The sequence below is a fragment of the Epinephelus moara genome, chromosome 2 (assembly GCF_006386435.1).
Source record: "Epinephelus moara isolate mb chromosome 2, YSFRI_EMoa_1.0, whole genome shotgun sequence".
Lineage (NCBI taxonomy): Eukaryota > Metazoa > Chordata > Actinopteri > Perciformes > Serranidae > Epinephelus > Epinephelus moara.
The window spans coordinates 401,279-419,965 of NC_065507.1; the positions used below are offsets into that span (position 1 = coordinate 401,279).

At 47.0% G+C, this 18,687-nt stretch overlaps 2 protein-coding genes and 1 long non-coding RNA gene across 3 annotated transcripts in view; 2 read left to right on the top strand and 1 right to left on the bottom strand.

The window, feature by feature from the left end:
* The first annotated feature begins 867 nt into the window (after positions 1 to 867).
* Positions 868 to 3,931, top strand: tsen34 (TSEN34 tRNA splicing endonuclease subunit). The gene is made up of 5 exons (XM_050060720.1): positions 868 to 1,218; positions 1,508 to 1,799; positions 1,959 to 2,097; positions 2,174 to 2,458; positions 2,547 to 3,931. The coding sequence occupies exons 2-5, from the start codon at positions 1,515 to 1,517 to the stop codon at positions 2,732 to 2,734; spliced, it is 897 nt and encodes a 298-aa protein (XP_049916677.1). The 5' UTR covers positions 868 to 1,218; positions 1,508 to 1,514; the 3' UTR covers positions 2,735 to 3,931.
* Positions 3,932 to 4,071: 140 nt separating this feature from the next.
* Positions 4,072 to 17,998, bottom strand: mindy4b (MINDY family member 4B). The gene is made up of 11 exons (XM_050060801.1): positions 16,729 to 17,998; positions 16,342 to 16,485; positions 16,006 to 16,125; positions 15,745 to 15,914; positions 12,319 to 12,481; positions 8,791 to 8,856; positions 7,792 to 7,862; positions 7,187 to 7,259; positions 6,459 to 6,635; positions 5,729 to 5,909; positions 4,072 to 5,653 (listed from the first exon to the last, which is right to left on the bottom strand). Exons 1-11 carry the CDS (start codon positions 16,789 to 16,791, stop codon positions 5,511 to 5,513), a joined length of 1,371 nt encoding a protein of 456 aa, XP_049916758.1. The 5' UTR covers positions 16,792 to 17,998; the 3' UTR covers positions 4,072 to 5,510.
* The window catches only part of LOC126400261 (uncharacterized), a 19,532-nt gene continuing 9,636 nt past the window's right edge, over positions 8,792 to 18,687 (top strand). Inside the window, exon 1 of the long non-coding RNA XR_007570957.1 lies at positions 8,792 to 9,226. This is a non-coding gene — a long non-coding RNA (uncharacterized LOC126400261). The remainder of the gene's footprint in view (positions 9,227 to 18,687) is intronic.

Here is an 18,687-nt window from a genome sequence, read left to right on the forward strand (position 1 = left end):
CACTTTCTTAATCAATTATCTTTAGAGTCAGTTAATAAGATAAGATATACTTTATTGATTCCCCAGAGGGGAAATTCAAATGTCACAGCAGCACAAGACAAAAATAAAAGACATTAAATAGAATAAAGATAGAAGAGAAAAATAAAATCACATTTCTATCAGATGAATAAAGTGACAGGAGGCAGATCGTGTCATGTTGACCAGATGTAAATTAAGTCCATTCCTAGCTGAATGTATCTAAAGCCAAAGTGCTGTTGTCCAGTCTGATGGCGGTGGGCACAAAGGAGCGTCTGAATCGTTCAGTCCTGCTCCTGGGTGGGACGAGCTGTGGCTGAAGGAGCTGCCCATCAGGCACAGCTCATCGTGCAGAGAAGAGAAGGATCGTCTAGATTTTGTCCTTCACCCTCCTCTCAGCCGCTGTCTCCAGACTGTCCAGGACCAGTATTATCATAATTATTATTAATAATAATAATAATACATGGGATTTATGTCACATGTTTCAGGATAAAGAAAAGCAGAAACATTGACAGGTAAAATGGTCTTTTATTATTGTAAATGTAAATTTTAAAATGTAAAGAAAACCAGCAGATTTATTCATAATAAAATAACCAGTGATGATGTGAATAAAGTTAAAATATTCATTTAATTATTTTTCAATATTTGTGAATGAATGTAATTTATTTTGTCCTTATTATAAGTGTGAATTAAAAAACAAATCCTCCGGATACAAAGCGAAAGCAGTTTCCGGTCTCTCTTTGGTCCATCCCGCTGCCAATCAACCTTATCTGCGCTCCTATTGGTCAGTTCTGCCACACGTGGTTTCCACCGTGTGCGCTCGTTCATGTATCTCTGCTGGTTAAAGTGAACGGGGCGCGTGCCTGTGTTGTGTCAGTGTGAACAGACGGAGCGGAGGGTTCGTTTGTTTCTCTGAACTCTGACTGATCGGCTTCACATCGATTATCGATCAGTGGTTATTAGTTTGTTTGTTTGTTTGTTTGTTTGTTGTAGTTTAAACCCTTAATGTAAAAACTACAAACATAGTTTACGGCGGTGACGTAGAGCAGCGTGTGAGAGGAGCAGGAAACACGTGCGCTCACAGCAGCAGAGCTGACAGCTCACAGCGAATACTGACGGTTACTGGTGACACTGGTTTAAGTGACGGGGTCATGAACTGGTGTCTCAGACAGACGGTGTGAGCTGAAGACACGTCACGGACAGGTAACCACCTACGTCTCACACACACACACACACACACACACACACACACACACACACACACACACACACACACCTGCAGCCTGTTCAATCAGTCACGTGTCCTGATCGGTTCCTCCTTCCGGACTGATCAATGAATTGATTATTGATCGCTCCTCCACAGACACCTGCTGGTATTGATCCCAGACATCAGATCAGTTGGTCCTGTATTGATCTGATTATTGGTTCGTCCTGATCAGCGTCTGATCGTCTTTATAAAGTCGTATTGATCGGGTGTGTTCGTCCTCCTCAGAGCGCTGATGGATGAGTCTCCCAGCAGACAGGAGGACGAGGACTCGTCTCCGTCCTCGCCTCACGCAGTGGTGGTTACTCAGTGTGACTCCGCCCCCCTGCTTTGGAGGGTGGAGGACCTGCGGTCGGTGAGGTCTCAGGGCCTGGTGGGGGCGCTGCTGGGTTCGCTGCCCCGGACGCCCCGACAGAACACTCGACTGGGCCGACCGCTGCTGCTGCTGCCAGAGGAGGAGAGACTGCTGAGGGAACGCCGCACCGCAGCCGCCGCCGCTGCTCCGCCTGCTGCCGACCAGGTCAGGGTAACCACTGATAACCAGATTAACCTTATATATGGCAGCAGAGTGTTTGATGTAGTTCACCCTGAGCACCAGCAGGGGGCGCTGTCAGTTCACCTGTAGGGGCTGTAATTGGCTGCATCTGGACCACAGGTGATTTTGATTTGTTTTTGACAGTATGGAGGAGGGGCGAAGCTCCGTCTGCAGGTGCAGCAGCACCAGGAGGAGCAGGAGAGGAGTTACCAGGAGCAGAGCATCCTCGCTCTGGAGGACAGGAAGTCAGCACTGCTCCGAGCCATGACCTCATCACACACAGGTGAGAATGACTCACCTGGGCGTCGTCTCTGTGTCTCTGCCGTCCGATCTAACAGTCCTGGTTCTGGTCCTCTCAGAGTCTGGATCTGGGCCTGCAGACGAGGCCCTGCGGGGCCGCCTGGAGGGCCTGCACCGCAGCTTCACCTTCCCTCGCTCAGCGATGGCGGTCCAGCTGAGCACAGCGAGGGCGGGGCTTTCTTACTGCCCCGAGGCCCTTGCCTTCCTGCAGGCTGACGGGCCAATCAGAGGACAGGACGAGTCATGCTGCAGTGCCAGGTACCAGGTGTTCAAAGACCTGAGGGGGCGGGGCTTCTACCTGACCTCAGCGGTGAAGTTTGGAGGAGACTTCCTGGTGTACCCAGGTCAGTGTGGAGCATGAGCATGTGATCATTGAACAGAATCATGTGATGTTACTTTCTGTTCATCACTTGTCTCTCTGGTCTTCTTCAGGTGATCCTCTTCGTTTCCACGCTCACTTCATCGCTGTCTGTCTGTCCCTGGACGAGTGCCTCTGTCTGCTGGACGTCCTTGCCGTGACTCGTCTGGGGTCCAACGTGAAGAAGACTGTCCTGCTCTGCTCTCCGGGGCCGGACGGACGAGTCCTGTACACCTCGTTACAGTGGAGCGGGATGGTTTAGATCTGTGGTTCTCAACGTCAGCCTTGTATACATACATACATACATACATACACCAATCAGCCAAAAAATTTGAACCACTGGTGGCTGAAGTGAGTCGCATTGATCATATTGTTACAGTGCAATGTTCTCTTGGGGAACTTTTGGTCCAGAAATAAATGAGGACGCCACTTGATGCGCTAGACCATGCCAGTGGCCCCCCAGCAGGACAATGCACCATGCTACACTGCAGAAACTGCTCAGGAATGGTCTGAGGAACGTGTCAGAAAGCTAAAGGCATCAACCTGGCCTCCCAATACCCCAGGTCGAAATCTGATTGAGCATCCATGGGACGTGCCGGTACTTCAGAGGTACCCCCAATCCATGGTGGGGCCTCCCTGGATTGGACCTGTCTCTGACATGTCAAGACATGGACACAGGACCTCTGGAAGGTGTCCTGTGGTGTCTGGAACCGGGTGGTTACTTAGCCCACAGCAGTGTTTGGTCGGGTGGAGGGCATCAAGTAGCATCCACATGAATCCCATGACCCAAGATTTCCCAACAGAACATTGCACTGTAACAAGATGATCAATGTTATTCACTTCACCCACCAGTGGTTTTAATGTTTGTAATGTTCATTCATTGTGCTAAATAAGAAAAGTCACCTTGTCAGGTTCAGATGACGTACCAATACTATTGTGCGTCCCTGGTCTCAGACCCTCCTTTCATAAGATTTGGTCTCAGAGACCTCTGACTCAAAAGGTATTTGTTCGATCAGAACTCTACAGCTGAGGAGATCACCCTGGAACTACCTCAAGGACCCCTGAGGGTCCCCGGGCCCCTGCTTGAGAACCCCTGATTCAGATAACAGATCAGTACTGTGGCCTAAGACCTGATCAGGAAGCTGAACCTGAACCTTAGTCCAGTTCAGACCAAAGATTCATGACGAGATGAAACTGTTTTAGAATGTTACAGAGAAAAGTGTCAGCGGTGTGAACTGGACGCAGAATGGTCTGATGATGTCACCTGATTCTCAGCTGGTCAAACCACCGGCGGCTGGTTCAGGAACAGATGGGGGGACATTTGGTCAGATACTGAACTGGTGGGTGAGTCGTCCATGTTTTTACAGACGTGGGTGGAAACTGTAACTCGACTGATTCATGGAGACAAAAACCATGATGTGATGATTCTAGTTTACAGAAGAAAGTTAAAATTATAAAACTGGTGTCAGTTGTTTTTGTGATTGATTAATAAACTGGTCTGATGTCATTCTGTCAGTCTGATGTCATTCTGTCAGTCTGATATCTGTCTGATGTCAGTCTGCTGTCAGTCTGATATTGGTCTGATGTCAGTCTGTCAGTCTGATGTCAGTTTGATATTGGTCTGATGTCAGTCTGTCAGTCTGATGTCAGTCTGATGTCAGTCTGATGTCATTCTGTCAGTCTGATGTCAGTCTGATGTCAGTCTGTCAGTCTGATGTCAGTCTGATGTAATTCTGTCAGTCTGATGTCAGTCTGTCAGTCTGATGTCAGTCTGTTGTCATTCTGTCAGTCTGATGTCAGTCTGATGTCATTCTGTCAGTCTGATGTCAGTCTGATGTCAGTCTGTCAGTCTGATGTCAGTCTGATGTCATTCTGTCAGTCTGATGTCAGTCTGTCAGTCTGATGTCATACTGTCAGTCTGATGTCAGTCTGTCAGTCTGATGTCAGTCTGTTGTCAGTCTGATGTCAGTCTGTCAGTCTGATGTCAGTCTGTTGTCAGTCTGTTGTCATTCTGTCAGTCTGATGTCAGTCTGATGTCAGTCTGTTGTCAGTCTGTCAGTCTGATGTCAGGATGTCAGTCTGATGTCAGTCTGATGTCAGTCTGTTGTCAGTCTGATGTCAGTCTGTTGTCAGTCTGTCGTCAGTCTGTCAGTCTGATGTCAGTCTGTCAGTCTGTCAGTCTGTTGTCAGTCTGTCAGTCTGATGTCAGTCTGATGTCAGTCTGTTGTCAGTCTGTCAGTCTGATGTCAGTCTGTCAGTCTGATGTCAGTCTGATGTCAGTCTGTCAGTCTGTTGTCAGTCTGTTGTCAGTCTGATGTCAGTCTGTTGTCAGTCTGATGTCAGTCTGATGTCAGTCTGTTGTCAGTCTGATGTCAGTCTGTTGTCAGTCTGATGTCAGTCTGATGTCAGTCTGATGTCAGATGTGATATCGGTGTGTCTCAGTCTCACAGTGATCTCTCAAAAAGAAACACAATGCCAAAGATCAGGTGACGACTGTTTAATGAGTTAATCAGGTCCAGCTGGATCTAAGAAACCCACACTCGATCAGGTCTCGCTGGTTGTGATGGACCCAGACTGGATCAGGTCCCCCTGGTTCCTAGGGACTAAGAAACCCACACTCGATCAGGTCCAGCTGGTTCTGGTGGACCCAGACTGGACCAGGCCCAGTTAGTTCTGATAGACCCAGACTGGGGAAGATCCACCTGGCTCCTAGGGACCCAGACTGAATTAGGTCTTGCTGGATTTAAGGGACCCAGACTGGATCAGAACCAACTGGTTCTGATGGACCCAGACTGGATCAGGTTCAGCTGGTTCTGAGGGTCCTAGACTGGATCAGGTCCAGCTGGTTCTGATGGACCTAGACTGGATCAGATCCAGCTGGTTCTAAAGGGCCCAGATTGGATCAGGTCCAGCTGGTTCTAAGGGACCCAGACTGGATCAGATCCACCTGGTTCTGATGGACCCAGACTGGATCAGGTGCAGCTGTAGCTCTGCAGGTCTCTATGTTGATGGGCGGAGCTTCCTGTCAGGTCAGGTGGTCAGTAGAACGGTGTGGTCCCACCCCAGTCGATGACGGCTCCATCCCACTTGGTCCTGAGGGTCATCTCCAGCGAGGGGAACCTCCTCTCAGGGTCCAGGTCTGAGGGTCTGCAGGACGCCTCCCAGTGGTGAAAGTGAGTATCTGCACACAGAGTCTGGATCAGACATGAGACCAGAACAGGTGGACACCCTGTCTCAGTCAGACCCAGGTCCTCACCTACAGTCAGTCTGGCCATGGTCCTCTGGGATGTCTGTCCATTGTAGTAGAACAGGTGGAACAGGTGCTCCGTCCTCCAATCAGAGAGCAGCGAGCGGTCCAGACTGAAGACCACCGAGAAGCTGCTGTTGATACAGCAGAGCCACACCGGGTACCGGGGTGTCTTAAGCATGCTGCCCACCTGAGGACAGAGGACACCAGTTCACAGGGACATACTGAGGACAGAGGACACTGTGTCACAGAGACATACTGAGGACAGAGGACACCGGGTCACAGGGACATACTAAGGACAGAGGACACTGTGTCACAGAGACATACTAAGGACAGAGGACACCAGTTCACAGGGACATACTAAGGACAGAGGACACTGTGTCACAGAGACATACTGAGGACAGAGGACACCGGGTCACAGGGACATACAGAGGACACCGGGTCACAGGGACATACTGAGGACAGGGTTGTGTCGTCGCCTCGTCTGATTGTGATTGGTTAAAGACTTGTCTCATCTTGTATTTTCTCTTCGTCTCATCTCGTGTGAATGTGATTGGTTAAAGACTCGTCTCTTCTTGTCTCGTCTTGTCTCGTCTTGTCTCGTCTCGTCTGAATGTGATTCAGATGAGTCCACCTCAACAGGAGCATGACAACTCTGTCCTTGTAGTATCTGCAGTACTAATACCAGCAGTTACCATCAGTACCACAGAACCAGGAGAACCCAGTAGAGTGACGGTACCTGCAGTAGTCTGCCCGTCTCCATCTGCTCTCGGCTCCAGTGTAAATATCCCACATCACTGCGGGACAGGACGCCCTGCAGGGGATGCTCCAGAGGACGTCCGTCCTCCCCGAAGTATAGAGTCCCATTAAAGACGTGGGGACTGGCCTTACCTGTCAGCAACAGGTTCAGCAGAGCCTGCAGACACAGACCAGGGAAAACGACCTGTGAGAACCTCAGATACTGCAGGAGAGAACTAAGACAGAACCAAGAGAGAACAAAGTGAGAACCAGGACCAACGCAATCGGCAGAATAAATGTTGGCATGGTACGTTTCTATGAGTCATGTTACGATGTTCTTTATGTTTAATATTCATTATGTTTAATGTTCTTTATGTTCTCAGCAGTGTTGCTGTTGACGTGTGCTTAAATTTAGACACCAGAACTTCCTGGTTCGGTCATGAAGAGATCCTGTTTGGTTTAAAGTTTCTGGTTCTCAATATAAAACAAACACTGTCCTCACAGTCAAACAGGGACGGGTCCATGTGTTTTTGTTGGGGTTGAACAGTCATCTGCAGGTGTGACATCATTTCCTCCACCTGCTGATGATGTCAGAGCAGATACTACATCACCATAGAAAAGATGATGTAATATGTTTGAAACATAAATGTCTTCATGGTTTGTAGAAACGTATGATGCCAACATTGTCCTCCGAGGACAGAGACAGTAGGAGCAGGTGTGTGTCCTCACCTGATGGCAGACAAAGTTTCCCAGACTGAGGTGCAGCAGGTGTGAGGGGGCGGAGTCCAGGTCCTTCTTCAGCCTGTGAGGAAGAAGAGAACGGATGAAGACTCAGAAACCTCTGCAGGTGTAGTTTCATACTGAGTCTGTCCTGACAGTGTTTTCAGGCTGTGTTAGCACAGCAGCCTGCAGGGGGTGCTAACAATAGGATAGTAGGACATGTTCCTGGACCAATGCTGCAATCAGCCAATCACAGCCCTCTGACATCATCAGTGTGCTGCTGCTGTGCTTCTTTAAAAATTCATTTCTGCTTCTTCAGAGCTGAGCTCGTTTTACAAAGTGATGTTGGTGAAACTGAACAAATCCTCAGAAACACTTAACGAAATCCTTACGAGCTACTGCAGGGTTAGCAGGTTAGCCCGCTAACTAGGTAGGTTATGCTAACAAGTAAACATGTTAATAGACTAGAATATTAGCGAGTTACGTTTACTTGTTAGCATAGCCTATCTAGTTAGCAAGCTAACTGGCTAATATTCTAGTCTATTGGCATGTCAGCAGGTAGCTGTGTGTCAGTGTGTGATGAGGGGCGTGGCCTGTGGGGGCGCTGTTGTTACCTGTCGACTGTGCGGGAGCAGATGAGGCTGTACAGGAAGAGGATGACTCCATGACTTCCTTCCTCTTTAAACTGAAACACAGAATCATCATCATCACTGTGATCAGGTGGTTATTGGTTATTGATGAATTAGCTGGTTGTCGTTGATTCAGACTGAGGTAAGATGGATAAAGCTGAGGGGGCGGAGCCTCTGAGGGGTCAGACCTTCCACAGGTGAGGACACAGACATTAAAGACAAACATCAGGTGTTAAAATAATCAGACGGATGGTCATTCTGTACCAGGCCACGCCCCTCTGTGGAAACACTCACTTCCTATTGATCGACTGCAGACACATTGCGGGGACATGTTTTACAAACAGCCGTTCTACTTGTTTGTAACAGGTGGCGCCCCCTGCTGACTGATCTGGTTCATCCTGGCAGTTTTGTGATGATCAGACCAACACTTCCTGATTCACGCCACGCCAGTGCTTCCTGTGAGTCTCTGAGACAGTGACATGTTAATGACTGACGATGAGGTGTCATCTATAAGAACAGGAGCTGATCAGATCCCGTCTGAAAACACACCTTTACCAGCTGCCATTTTGGATCTGATTTGATGGAGACACGTGGTGACTGCACTGATGATGACGTCATACCTAACATTTATCATGATGATTTTTGTCTTGTTATTTTATTAACTTTTATTGTTTATTAGTCAACTGTTTGACTTCATGATCTATAGATACATTACTGTCTCTGAAAGGTGCTGATTAATAAAATGCATTATTATTATTGTTATTATTATTATTATTATTATCATTATCATTATCAGCTGTGTTGCTGCACACAGGTGAAGGGGGCGTGGCCTGTGGGAACAAAGGAGCAGGGAGTTGTTTTGGGATGGTGAAGGAGAAAGAGGAGGAAAAAGAGGGAGAGAAGAGGAAGACTGGTGGAGGAAGCAGTGTCACCAGGTGGGTGGAGGTGAGGTGAGGTGAGGTGAGGTGAGGTGTAGCAACTCACACACTGCAGATGATCCAGGATGAACATCTTCATGTCGTCCTTCTTGTTGAACGTGAACAGCTGCAGCTGGAACAATCACATGTCAAGTTTGAGGATGCCGGTCCACTACTGACACCAACCGCTCACAGCACTATTTCCCCCGCCACCACCCCCCACAGGCCCCAGCTATCACTGCCACTTCCACCGGTCATTTTCCCTATAGAGACCATTGCTCTGCCCCGCCGGTTGCGAGCCCGCAGAGGTGGTGTGGACCATGGGGTCCTTCGCCTGCTGGCTTGTGTCTCAGCTTCAGCCACTTCAGCCACTGAGGAGCTTGCTCTCCGTATTGCCCTGATTAATGCTAGATCGCTAGCAAACAAGACTTTCTTGTTAAAAGACTTTTTCACCTCTCGTGATCTGGATATTCTGCTCCTGACGGAGACTTGGCTTCAGGCTGGTGAGTGTACACCGTTCTCTGAACTCCTTCCTCCTGACTGCTTATTTCTCAGTTCCCCTCGGACCACCGGCAGAGGTGGAGGTCTAGCCTCTGTGTTCAAATCCAGCTTTGAATGTCGTCAAATTCTATTTGACAGTTATTCCAGTTTTGAGCTGCAACTGTTTGAGCTAAACCTGTCCCCNCCCTCGGACCACCGGCAGAGGTGGAGGTCTAGCCTCTGTGTTCAAATCCAGCTTTGAATGTCGTCAAATTCTATTTGACAGTTATTCCAGTTTTGAGCTGCAACTGTTTGAGCTAAACCTGTCCCCTCCTGTCATGTTTGCAGTTGTATATCGTCCTCCTAAATTTAATAAGGACTTTATTAATGACTTTGCCGATTTTCTATCAGAGGTTACTGTGAAGTATGACCACTTTTTAATTTCTGGCGATTTTAATGTCCATGTGTGTTGTGAATCCAGACCTCTGGTCAGTGATTTTTCAAACCTCATCGCTTCTTTTAATCTCATTCAGTCTGTGACCAGCCCGACTCATGAGAAGGGTCACACCTTAGATCTTGTGCTATCACATGGGTTATCTGTGAGTGTAAATGAGATATGTGAAACAGCATGTATTTCTGACCATCTGCCTGTTTTATTTACCGTTTCAGTCCCCTGTTCGCGGACTGTAACCCGTGCTCCCTCACGCCGCCTGCGCATGTTGAACCCTCAAACTGCATCACAATTCTCTGCCATGTATGCCGACGTAAACATGTTTAGCACTCCGGATGTCAATCATGGTCTTAATGCCGAAGAGCTTTTAAGTGTTTTTAATTTTACATGCACTGATATCCTGGACTCTGTTGCCCCTTTCAGATTTAAGCGCTCTAAAGCATTTTTTGAGCCATGGTTAAATGACTCCACACGTTCTCTCAGACGTTCATGTCGGCGTGCTGAGAGGAAGTGGAAAAAAGATAAGCTCCACGTCTCCAAAGAAGCTTTACGTGAATGTTTATCAGCCTACCAGCGAGTCGTTAAAGCTGCCAAAATGGAGTATATATCAAATATTGTCTCCAATAACAGTCATAAGCCCCAGGTTCTGTTCAGCATTTTTAACTCCCTTGTAAACCCGTGCGATAACTCTCCAGTCGTGCCATCGCCCACTCTCTGTGAGAGCTTTCTTAAATTTTTTATTGAAAAAATTTCTGCCCTTAGGCCAGTTGCTTCCACTCTCACTGCCCCTGGTCCTGACCCCACTGTGCCTCCTTTACCTGCTGTCTTTGACCAGTTTGAGCCAGTATCTCTCTCCTCACTATCAGATATAGTTAAGCATCTGCGGCCGACTAACTGTCCCTCTGACAGCATTCCCTCTCGCCTCTTCAAAGATGTTTTTGGTACTGTGGGGTCCACTGTTCTTGCTGTCATAAATACCTGCCTTAGCTCAGGGTGTGTTCCAGCTGCTCTCAAACATGCTGTAGTGCAGCCCCTTATAAAAAAGAAAAACCTGGACCCCTCTCTCCTGTCAAACTACAGACCAATCTCCAAATTACCATTTTTGTCCAAGGTTTTGGAGAAAGTGGTCTTTACTCAGCTGCAATCATTCCTAGTGGCCCATGACATGTATGAAAAGTTCCAGTCTGGCTTTAAACCACATCACAGCACTGAAACAGCACTTTTGAGGGTTTTTAACGATCTTTTGTCAACTGTTGATTCATGTAACTCTGCTGTTCTGGTGCTGCTTGACCTGTCAGCAGCCTTTGATACCGTAGATCATAGGATCCTCCTGTCTCGCCTGGAACAGTGGGTGGGTATCACAGGTACTGCCCTTCTATGGTTTCAGTCCTACCTCACTGATCGGAGCTTCTCAGTTAACTTAGGGGAATTCAACTCAGCTACGGCTCCTCTCACCTGCGGTGTCCCCCAAGGCTCCATTTTGGGCCCCATCCTCTTCTTGCTGTACATGCTGCCATTAGGGTTGATTTTTAAGAAACACAACATACCTTTTCACTGTTTTGCAGATGATGTACAGATCTATCTGCCCCTTAAATCCATTAGCAAGGATTCTGTACAGCCACTGCTAGAATGTTTAAAAGATGTCAAATCCTGGATGGACAGTAACTTTTTAAATCTCAATGAGGATAAAACAGAGATCATTATGTTTGGATGTGACCCCTCCGATTACTCTGCTGATTTTCTGGGCCCCTTCACTCCTAACATCCGTTCCTCTGTTAAAAATCTCGGTGTGACCTTTGACAGTGCTTTTAAATTCGATAAACAAGTTAGATCAGTAATACAAACCAGCTTTTATCAACTCAGGCTTTTAGCTAAAGTAAAGGGCTATCTCTCCCCCCAGAATCTAGAGAGGGTAATCCATGCTTTTATAACCTCACGTCTGGACTACTGTAACTCGCTTTATGTCGGTATTGACCAGTCACTGCTACACCGTCTACAGCTTGTCCAGAACGCAGCAGCCCGCCTCCTCACTGGAAAGCGTAAACACGATCACATCACACCAATCTTGGCCTCGCTCCACTGGCTTCCAGTGCGTTTTAGAATTGATTTTAAGATTTTATTGATTGTTTTTAAAGCCCTAAATGGGCTGGCACCCCCTTATTTAACCGAACTCCTGCACTTTCATGCTCCCTCCAGAGCCTTGAGATCAGCCAGTCAGCTATTACTGGCTACTCCTAGGACTAGGCTGAAGACCAGAGGCGACAGAGCCTTTGGGGCGGCTGCCCCTAGGCTCTGGAATAGCCTGCCCCTGCACATTAGGTCTGCCCAGACCCTAGAGGTTTTTAAGTCTTTTCTTAAAACCCACTTCTTCTCTCAGGCTTTTAACTCAGGTTGAGCTGGACACCCAAACATTTTAGCTTATTTTGATCTTATTTTATAACTCTTGTATTTTATTTTATTGTATTGTATTTTATGTATCTTATAGTTATTATTGTGGTATACTATTAGGTACCTCATTGTATTTGCTTGTTTATTTCTATTGACCTGTTCAGCACTTTGGTCAACCTTGGTTGTTTTAAATGTGCTTTATAAATAAAGTTTGAGTTGAGTTGAGCTGAGTACTGATGATGTAATGATGACATCACTGTGAGGATGGTCAGGTACCTTCTCTGTGAAGTTGTCCTGTTTGTAGTCCAGGTGAGGTGTGATGCAGTAGTCTTCGGTCACCAAGGTAACGGTGGCGCTGACCTCCTGGCCGGCCAACCAGAGGCTGTCGGACAACGCCGCCGCCAGCGCCCTGTCCTGGTCCTTCTGTCCTACACACAGACTGGAGACAGACAGTGGGCACAATAACAGACACCTCACAGAGGAGTGACATCACACACAGTCAGGTTATCTGGAACCAGTTAACACGACGTTGTAACCTGGACATTTAAACGTGGACGTTTCAGAGAAGCATCGACCTGCAGAGCTGCAGTGTCACAGCCACGCCTCCGTCAGGTCCAGGGACAGTTTCATGTCGTACAGGCGAAGATTATGGTAAAAAATAACGTTAGCTTTGTGTTTGTATTCATTGGTTTAATGTACTAGCTTGCTAGCTACAAAGCTAGCATAGCTCATTAGTACTGGCGAGCTACAGTAGCTAACACTTTTTATCAAGTCTGTGATCATGGATCAATACAGACCATAATAACGTGAGGACCTCCACAAGGAAACGTGTTCTGTGTTTAGATGATCAAACAGACGATGGATCATAGATGTTTGTTTCTGGGTGCCAGTGTTAGCTAGCTAGCTAATATGTTAGCTAGAGTAGCTAGTGTGTCAGCTAAGTTAGCTGAAAAGTTTTTTATTTCCACTTCAAAATGTTGATGAAAATAGTGCTGTCTGTTGATAGTGTGTCGGGGTCAATGCTAACGCTAGAATGGACGATCCGGAGCAACACGTCCGTTTGTCCAGAGGACAGGGACATGAAACCCTCGGGGACAAATATGACAAGCGTCCTGCTGACCCAGGCTGTGAGCTGCTCCTCCGTTAAAGGAACCAGACAGAGAACCGGACGTCAGTGGGCGGGGTCTGTCAGCTTTCCTCCAGTGTCCTCACAGCCCTGGATGTGGAGACGTGGACTCTGTCCTTTTTTTCCACAGGGGTTTTGTGTCCCCGTCCTCTGGACAGACAGACTCGTCCCTCCAGAAATAGAGGACTTTCCAGCTAACGTAGCTAGCATGTGAGCTAACATCGTCAGCCAGTCAGTTTGATAATCTGAACAAAGAACACGTCATCTCGCGTTGGTTCTTTCTAAACTGAGCTGCCTTTAAAGTTACTTAACTCTGTGATGATCAGGAAGTTGATGCACAGATGCTAGTGCTAACTAATGTTGACTTCTCCCACTGCTGTGTAGTGATTGGCCACATTAAAAACTGATTGACAGTTGCCCCGCCCCCTTGAGTTGGTGCATGTAGTGGCGAGCAGTGGCAGCGTCAGCAGCACCCCCACCTGCGGCGGCCAGGCTCCCCCTGACCCTCGCAGTAGATGAGGTGCGAGCAGAGCTCAGGAGGCTATGCCCACGCAAAGCAGTGGGGCCGGATGGTGTGTGCCCCAGACTTCTTAAGGACTGTGCAGCGCAGCTAGCTGGGAGGCTTACTTCACACATAATGAAGACACTGGAGAGGCTGATCCTCCGACACCTGAGGCCTCAAGTGGAACACGCCCAAGACCCCCTCCAGTTTGCCTACCGGGAGCGCATTGGAGTGGAGGACGCAGTTCTCTACACACTGCACAGGGCTCATTCTCACTTGGATGGGTCTAGTGGCTATGTGAGACTGGTTTTCTTCGACTTCTCCAGTGCATTTAATGCCATCCGACCCCACATTCTGCGGAACAAACTTGAGGGGATGGGGGTAGACTCCTACCTCACCTAATGGGTCTCAGACTACCTGATGGGCCGACCACAGTTCGTCAGGCTGGAAAACTGTGTGTCTGAGACAGTCTTGAGCAGCCCTGGGGCTCCGCAGGGGACAGTACTGGCGCCATTCCTATTCACCCTGCACATGAGTGATGGGGAAGGCGAATACAGGGAGCTGGTGAGGACCTTCACTCACTGGAGTGGCATGAACCACCTCGTGCTAAACACCTCCAAGACCAAGGAGATGGTCATAGACCTCCATAGGTCAAAGCCCACTCCTCTCCTGCCGGTCAGCATTGAGGGAGTGGACATTGAGGTGGTTGAGTCATACAGGTACCTGGGCGTCCACCTTGACAACAGGCTGGACTCCACTTCCTTTGCAGGCTGCGGTCCCTTAACGTGTGCGTGACATGCTGTACATGTTTTACAAGTCAGTGGTGGAGAGTGCTCTGCTGTATGCTGTAGTCTGCTGGGGAGGAACAGGAAACGGCTGGATAAGCTTATCTGGAAAGCTGGCTCAGTGCTGGGCAGGAGCCTGGACTCGGTGGAATGTGTATTAGCCACTGGACACAACAATTGCCCTACGGAAATTAATAAACTATCTATCTATCTATCTATCTATCTATCTATCTATCTATCTATCTATCTAAAAGGTGGAGCTAGAAACCCTGCAGTCTGATTGGTCAGTAGAGGACGGTCACTCTGGTTTTATGTAACCTCTGTTCATACATCAGTAAACTACAACTATAAAATGAAAGGAAAAAAATAACTTCATTCACTGGGCCGACTGCCGGCAACTTTTAAGGTGGAACGTTAACTTGTAATGTTACTCAATGCATGAGTTGATGACGTGAATCCATCAGCACACCTTAAATTTCACTGTGACAACTTTGACCATCACTTTAGTTTTTATATGACACACACTTTTAGTAATGACTTTAAAAATATAGATTAATTTGGAGCGGATTATGTGAAGGTCATATATTCTAATCCTCACTTCCTGTGGGCTACAGCAACACTAAACCCCTGAGCTTGCCTGAGAAGGACTAAATGCACAAAGCTGCTATTTTTAAATATCCCATGGAGAGAGACTCTCACTGCAGCCTGTTCTATTTTGTTCTGAAAATGTGGGCGTGCAGCCTCGTTCTGTGGACGATAAACCAGGTGCAGACTTCCATCTGTGTCACCGCTGATGAGGAAATACAGCGAGTGCTGGACGGAGCAGTGAGTGACAACAACCCCGCCCACATTTAAGAGGACTGTCTGAACAGACCGAGGGTCTAGGTACCATGTCTGAAGGCTTACTGCTGGTTCCAAAGGTGCTGGACTGAAAGGGTTTGGTGGAGACGGGGCTTTGGAGACAAATGTTTGGAATGAATTTCTGCAGACAGATGGTGCAGCTCATGTTTCAGAGAGACAAAGTTTAGTTTGAGCTTCTTGTGCTGCTTCAGGAACTGAAACTTAAGGTGGGCTCACCTGAGATGTTGCTGCAGTAACAGTTTGGGACATATTGTATTACGGTCAGATACGTCCCCCTTGTGTCCAGGTCTTTATTTAGTGTGTCTGACACAGGACCGAGCCGTTCTGACCCTGAATGATCGTCTGATGTTGGATCAGTGTCTCGTGTTGATTAAACTGGAGATGATGTCGTATCATGTTACAGGTGTTTTACATCATCTTCTGGTTACCTGTCGGACGTATTGTCTTCACTCTGGACGTGTCCAACAGGATCACGTGATGAAGAATCAGTCTGACCTCGCCTGTGCAGCGTCTGTCTGTCTGAGCCGCTCTGCCGGATGAACAGCAGGTGTTTGATGATTTGAGCCTGGACGACCATCTGTATGGCCCGAGCCCCGCCCTGAAAAACATGCACCTGTGCAGATGAGACTGAGACAGACAGGTGACATGTTGAGGTATCATCTGTACCTGTATCAGCAGGTGTGTCTCACCCTGTCTGTCTCCAGAGCGTAGGACAGCTCAGAGTTCGGCTCTCTGAACTGGAAGACAGATTTCCTCCACTCGTAGTTGAAGACGTGAAACGTTCCCCCGAACAGGATCCTTCTCAGACTCTGATCACCCAAACAGACACAGATATATAGATCAATACTGATCAATCAGCCCTGATAGACCCCGATCAATCAGTCCTGATAGGTGGGCCTCAGGTGGATCACAGTGTTCGTCCCAGTAGAACATTTGTAAACTTGTACCTGAAACTGATACTGTCCCCGCCCACTGTGTTCTGATGATGATGTCATCGGAACGGACGGACACACAGACACACAGACCTCTGTCAGCTGCGGGGTGACCGGCGACCCTCCGAGGCCCGGGGAGATGACCAGTCTCCTGGGGATGGAGCAGAGTTGTGGGAGGGGCCTGCAGGGAGGAGGAGCCTCCTCCTGGTCCTCCTCCTTCCCCACATCCAGCAGCCTCTGAGGAGAGGAAGAGACACCTGAGCACACCTGTCTAACACCCAGCACCCCCTACAGGCCGCACTGTTCATGGCAGACACAAGTAGAAACAAATCTGTGGACATGGTTCAAGAACAGGTCGATTCAGGTCAGCATCAGTCCTGATCAATAATCAATCAGCCATCAAAGTGACAGTGTTGTTATGATGACTGGTGTCACTGTTTACTGTCATCAGTCACAGTACAGTGCACAGGAAACACTTACGTCAGGATTCTTGTCAACTTCCTGTTGAAGTAGTTGGATGTAGTCCAGCCTGCAGTCTGTCATCACCTACATCTACTTCCTGCTCCTCCTGAGACCACTGACAGTCCTACTGCTCCTCCTGACGCCACTGACAGTCCTACTGCTCCTCCTGACGCCACTGACAGTCCTACTGCTCCTCCTGAGACCACCGACAGTCCTACTGCTCCTCCTGACGCCACCGACAGTCCTACTGCTCCTCCTGACGCCACCGACAGTCCTACTGCTCCTCCTGAGACCACTGACAGTCCTACTGCTCTTCCTGACGCCACCGACAGTCCTACTGCTCCTCCTGAGACCACTGACAGTCCTACTGCTCTTCCTGACGCCACTGACAGTCCTACTGCTCCTCCTGAGTCCACCGACAGTCCTACTGCTCCTCCTGAGTCCACCGACAGTCCTACTGCTCCTCCTGACGCCACCGACAGTCCTACTGCTCCTCCTGACGCCACTGACAGTCCTACTGCTCCTCCTGACACTGATGGAACCAGCCTGATGTAGGACCGACTCTAACACCAGTAACAGTTAGCTCTATTATGCTGGAGTAACAGCAGTACTGACTGGCCCTGGTCCTGTATCCACAGTGTCCCTCCATGAGACTGAGACAGCAGGTACATACACACCAGTATCACCAGTGAAACTGAATACTGTGTGTGTGATGTGTGATGTGTGTGTGTGTGTGTGTGTGTGTGTGTGTGTGTGTTACAGGATCAGCTTCTGTTCAACAAACACACACAACAGTTGTCTGAAAACTGACCTCAGTGCAGCTCACCAGTCTGACCAGCAGAGGGCAGAATGACTGTACCAGTTTGTCCAGCAGGGGGCAGTATAATACATATTTAAAAATGTGTGTATAAATATAAAGATGGATACATTTACATATACAGTTTATGTTTAGATATTTAAGTATGTGTATTAATGTATAGATATATAGGTGAGTAGAATCAATCAATCAATCAATCAATTTTATTTATAAAGCCCAATATCACAAATCACAGTTTGCCTCACAGGGCTTTACAGCATACGACATCCCTCTGTCCTTATGACCCTCACAGCAGATCAGGAAAAACTCCCCAAAAAACCTTTTAACGGGGAAAACTGATGAAAAACTGTGATGATGGATCATTATAAATGTATATTTATTTATATTTATGCATGAATGGAGAAAATGATTTATTGATGTATTTCTAAAAAGATGTCTGAATAGAAACAGATGTTTTTATAATTTATCTATAGATATTAAGCTATATGTATTCATAAATGTATTGATAAATATGGAGATATTTAAACATGTATAATTTGTCAAGATATGTAGACTGATATATAAATTATTGATGTAATTATAAACACATTTACATATATGTATGAACGTGAGGATAGATGTACAGATATTTTGATATTTAGATGAATATATAAATGTATGTACAGATGAATGTGTATAGATATATTTATATGTATAAAGTATAGATAGATGTATACGTATTTAGATAATTCATATTTTATAGATGTATAGATATTTAGATGTATAAGTGTATGGATAAAAAGATACAGAGGTTTTCAAATATATTTCACAGATATACAGACATTTTGTATTGATAATTATATGTATAATATTTACAAACATATCAGTATTTAGATAAATACATAGGTTATAATGAGACGTATAGATATCTGATATATTTATGAATTATAGATACGTGTATGAATAGCTTTAGATGTGTGTGTGAAAGTATGTACAGATGTGTTCATATTTCCATGTTTCAAATATAGATAGCTGTGCACATATTTCCATATGTTTCAAATATAGATAGCTGTGTAAATATTTCCATATGTTTCAAATATAGATAGCTGTGTAAATATTTCCATATGTTTCAAATAGAGATAGCTGTGTACATATTTATATATGTTTCAAATATAGATAGC